We start from the raw sequence: 4,526 nt of genomic DNA on the forward strand, positions 1-4,526 counted from the left end.
GCTTTCTCTCACTGCCTCATTCTCTCTATTCTGTCCACGTGTCTGTCTCATTCTCACTCTCCCTCACTACATCTCTTCCTCTCACTGTCTTGCTCTACCTTTCCATGTGTCTGTCTCACTATCTCACATTTTCAATCAATCTGAGTCCCAGATTCAAAGATAGATTGACTAAGAGGTTGACTGGTAGAGACATAGATTGATAGAGAGATAGAAGGAAAGCTACAGGTGGATAGATAGACAGAGAGACAGACAAACAGAGACAAATAGAAAGACAGGGACAAATACACAGACAGAGAGACAAACATGTAGACAGATGAATAAACAGGTGGACAGGCAGTCATTCAGAAAGATGAATGAATGTCTGGATTTTTTTGTTTATTAAGAAATCATTATGATGGCAGGTGCAGAAGTGTGTGCTAAGGATGCAAATGAAATTTTTAGAAACGCACAACATGGTTATAAACAACCACCTCATTAAACATAACGTATAAAGCATTGAGGAGATTACACCATGCAGACCATTTCACTGCACGTTTAATTCCAATTTGTTGCAAAATTGTTCCTTCACTGTCACTGGGTCAAAATCCTGGAATTCCCTCCCTAAAGGCATTGTGGGTCAACCCATAACCCACGGATTGCAGCGGTTCAAGAAGGCAGCTCACCACCGCCTTCTCAAGGGGCAACTAGGGACGGGCCGAGGAATACTGGGCACAGCCAGCAACGCCCACATCCCACAAAAAGAATAGAAAACAAAATGACAGTCTCCTTCATTTACAAGATGGATATATAAGCTCTACTACATTGTGGATTTTCTGTAATCATGTTTTGTTCAATAATTCATTGAATTGTCAAATATATATACACTTCTGGTGACTTTTATAACCTAGGAGATTTGCTTGTCTTGCTGACTATATGTCCTGAATCTTGTTTGTGAAGTGGAATCCTTTTTCGCTTAACTCCATGGCGTTTTTGAGTGCTTGCCTCACTTTGTAGTTGTTCACCATTATCTTTTCCACTCTACTTTGGTCTGTCTCTCTCTCACACACCCGCTGCCTCCATCCTTTGGCCTTCTGTGTTTCTCTCCCATTTCTCTTTGTCTTTCGTGCGACGTCCCTCTCAACAGGAACTGTTCCAGATCTCGGGGATCCTCTGCGTTGCAGTTATGGCTCAGTGTGTGTCTGTTTGTAGCCAGTAATCCACTGGATCACAGCTGCAAGAATCCCCATGAGGGAGGGGGAGGAAGGGAGGGGGGTGAAGAGGGAGAGGGAGAGCAGGAGAGAGAGGGAAAGTGAGTAGGGAGAGAGAGATAGAGAGAGGAGAGCGGGCAGGGAGAGAAAGAGAGGGAGCACAGAGTGTGAGAAAGACAGGGGGGAGAGGGAGGGTGACCGAAAGAGAGGGAGAAAGAGAAATATGCAGAGAGGGGAGAGAGACAGAAAGAGAGAGTGAGAGAGAGGGTGTGAGAGAGAGAGAGAGGGGAGAGAGTGTACATGTGTGAGAGAGGGAGGTAGTGAAAGAGAAAGGGAGTGTGCATGTATGAGAGAGAGGGAGAGAGTTTGCGTGTGTTTGTGAGAGAGAGTGCATGTGAGAGAGAGAAAAGGAGTGTTGCGTGTGCGTGAGATAGAGAGAGAGAGGGGCAGAGAAGTGTGCATGAGAGAGACAGAATGTGTGAGAGAGTATGCATGTGTGGGAGAGAGAGAGAGAGGGAAGGAGTGTGCATGTGTGAGAGAGGGAGAGTGCAAGTGAGAAAGAGAGGTAGTGCGAGAGAGGGAGTGTGCATGAGAGAGACAGAAAGGGGGAGAGAGTGTGTGTGTGAGAAAGACAGAGGTAGTGCAAGAGAGGGAGTGTGCATGTGTGTGAGAGAGAGAGAGAGGGAGACAGTATGCATGTGTTTGTGAGAGAGAGTGCAGGTGAGAGAGAGAAAGGGAGTGTGTATGTGTATGAGAGAGGGAGAGAAAAGAGAGAGAAAGTGGGAGGTAGTTGGCAGAGAATCGAATGTAGTGAGAGGATTGACAGGACTGACCAGTGATCCCTGTCCAAGGAATTGGAAGAGATTTATGGATTTCAATTAGTGTGGAGAGGCTAGGGTTGTGCTCCTTTGAACAGAGAAGCTTAAGGGGAAAATTATTTGAGGCATTCAAAACCATGAGGGGCCTTAATCCAGTCCTGGACTCACACAGCATGGAAACAGACCCTTCGGCCCAACCAGTCCATGCTGACCATAATCCCAAACTAAAGCAGGCCCACCTGGCCCATATCCCTCCAAACATTTCTTATTCATGAACTTTTCCAAATGCCTTTTAAACATAGCTGTACCTGCATTCACCACTTCCTCTGGAACTTCATTCCACACACAAACCACCCTCTGTGTAAAAAAGTTGCCCCTTGTCCTTTTTAAATCTTTCTCCTCTCACCTTAAAAATATGCCCCTAGACTTGAAATCCCCCACCCGAAGGAAAAGACACCTACCATTCTCCTTATCTATGCCCCTCACGATTTAATAAACCTCTATAAGGTCGCCTCTTAATCTCCTACACTCCAGTGAAAAAAAAAGACCCAGCCTTTCCTTAAAACACAAACCCTCCATTTCCGGCAACATCCTGGCAAATCTCTTCTGAAACCTCTCCAGCTTTAAAATATCCTTCTTATAACAGGGAGACCAGAACTGGACATAGTGCTCCAGAAGAAGCCTCACCAACGTCCTGTATAACCTCAACATAACGTCCCAACTCCTATACTCAAAGGTTTGAACAATGAACATAAACATGCTAAACACCTTCTTAACCATCCTGTCTACCTGTGACACAAACTTCTCAGAATTATGGCACATCGAAGGAAAATCCAGCAGGAGGATTCATTAGCAAAGGGATAGAGATTTAGGAGGGGCTTGAATTTTTGTCACGATAAATTGCCGTGATGTGGAAGGGAGCTATGTTTGGGGTCAGGGATTGGAATGGGAATCCCGGAGATGTTGGTGACTGTATTCCAGGCTACAGGAATTTCTGAGGATGGGTCACCGGACCCGAAACGTTAAACACTGACTTTTTTTCTTCACGGACGCTGCCAGACCCTGCTGAGCTTTTCCAGCAACTTGTTCCCGATTTACAGCATCCGCAGTTCTTTCGGTTTGTGCAGGAATTTGTGGGCTTGGTAAGTAAAAGATGACCGGCCTCTGCTGTCCTCTCTCTCGCTGAATGCGTGTGTGCACGTCTCTCTCCGTTGCAGATCGCACCGCTATCTGCCCTATGGCCAACACAACGTCGCAGAAGCACAAGAACTTTGTGGTGGAGCCCATGAAGGAGAAGTCTGTGAAAGAGCTGGCAGGAATCGGTCTGGTTCTGGGAGGGCGGCTGGAGGAGAAAGGCTTCACAAAGGTGAGGTCTCAGATTCTCGCTGTGCCTGACTCACCCGCACAGGGAGGCGAGAACAGAGGAGCTCAATGCTCAGACGCAGGACAAAGCTGTTCGGCCTCTCGAACCTGCCCTTGCCTCCAAATAAGGGGGCAGTAGGCGGATTTTACCGCAGCTGCGCATGGCCTCGGCGAGAGCACATTCGGCTGCCTCTGTAGGGTGGCACCAGGGATAGCTGGAGGGAGTGATGACTTTGTTGGAGAGGTGTTAATAGCAGGAATCTGTAACCCAGAGTTAATGCTCTTGGGGAACAAGGATTTGAATGCTGCCGAGGGCAGGTGGTGTACCTAGAATTCTGTAAAAATCTGGAATTTTTGACTTTATCAAAAAACGCCTTGCCGATCAAGGTGAATCTCTCTCAGCCAGTTCCGCCCCCAATAGGCTTGGGCCCCAGCCTTTTACCACCATCAGTGGTAACTGCACCATCTGCTTCTCATAGGAGACTGGAACTTGTATTTATGTGTGCATGGTATATTAGCTGTGGCCGGCCAGCTTGGAGTCAGGCCTTTAAGCGAGGAGACCCTGAGGCCCCTGTTTATATTTTAACGTTTAAAGTTTTGGCAAAGATCTGTAGCTCGGGTTGTGGATGAGGTTCTCGACTTGCTCGCCGAGCTGGCTTGTTTCTAGCGTGGTGACGAAACGCCTGAACGAGAACAAGCCAGCTCGGACGAGCAAGTCGACAACCTCATGTTTTAATGTCTTTTCGTTAGAGCTCAGTCCCCAGACAAATCTGGAATTTTTAAAGCAAAAGCCTCATCTTGAGTGGTGACCAAACTGCCAATCCCCATCGCAGAATTCCCGTCCAGTTCACTCGGCGGGGGGAAATCTGTCATCCTTCCCCAGACCGTGTCTCGGTATGACTCCAGAACTCCTAGTGATCAAGGTGCCGCACAGTAAGATAAGGGCCCTTGGTGTTAGAAGCAAGGTGCTAGCATGGATAGAAGATTGGCTGTCTGGGAGAAAGCAGAGAGAGGGGATAAAGGGGTCTTTCTCAGGATGGCAGGCGGTGACAAGTGGTGTTCCACAAGGGTCAGTGTTGGGACCACAATCTTTCACTTTGTACATTAAATGTTCTCAATGAAGGAACTGTGGGCATTCTGGCTAAGTTTGCAGACGATA

The 4,526-nt window shown here is 47.4% G+C and overlaps 1 protein-coding gene across 1 annotated transcript in view; it reads left to right on the top strand.

The window, feature by feature from the left end:
* The first annotated feature begins 2,779 nt into the window (after positions 1 to 2,779).
* The window catches only part of LOC125487638 (barrier-to-autointegration factor A-like), a 3,423-nt gene continuing 1,676 nt past the window's right edge, over positions 2,780 to 4,526 (top strand). Inside the window, exon 1 of the mRNA XM_048619560.1 lies at positions 2,780 to 3,371. Within this exon, the coding sequence (XP_048475517.1) occupies positions 3,192 to 3,371 (180 nt within the window). The 5' untranslated portion in view covers positions 2,780 to 3,191. The remainder of the gene's footprint in view (positions 3,372 to 4,526) is intronic.

The sequence above is a fragment of the Rhincodon typus genome, chromosome 43 (assembly GCF_021869965.1).
Source record: "Rhincodon typus isolate 14 chromosome 43, sRhiTyp1.1, whole genome shotgun sequence".
NCBI classification, from domain to species: Eukaryota; Metazoa; Chordata; class Chondrichthyes; order Orectolobiformes; family Rhincodontidae; genus Rhincodon; species Rhincodon typus.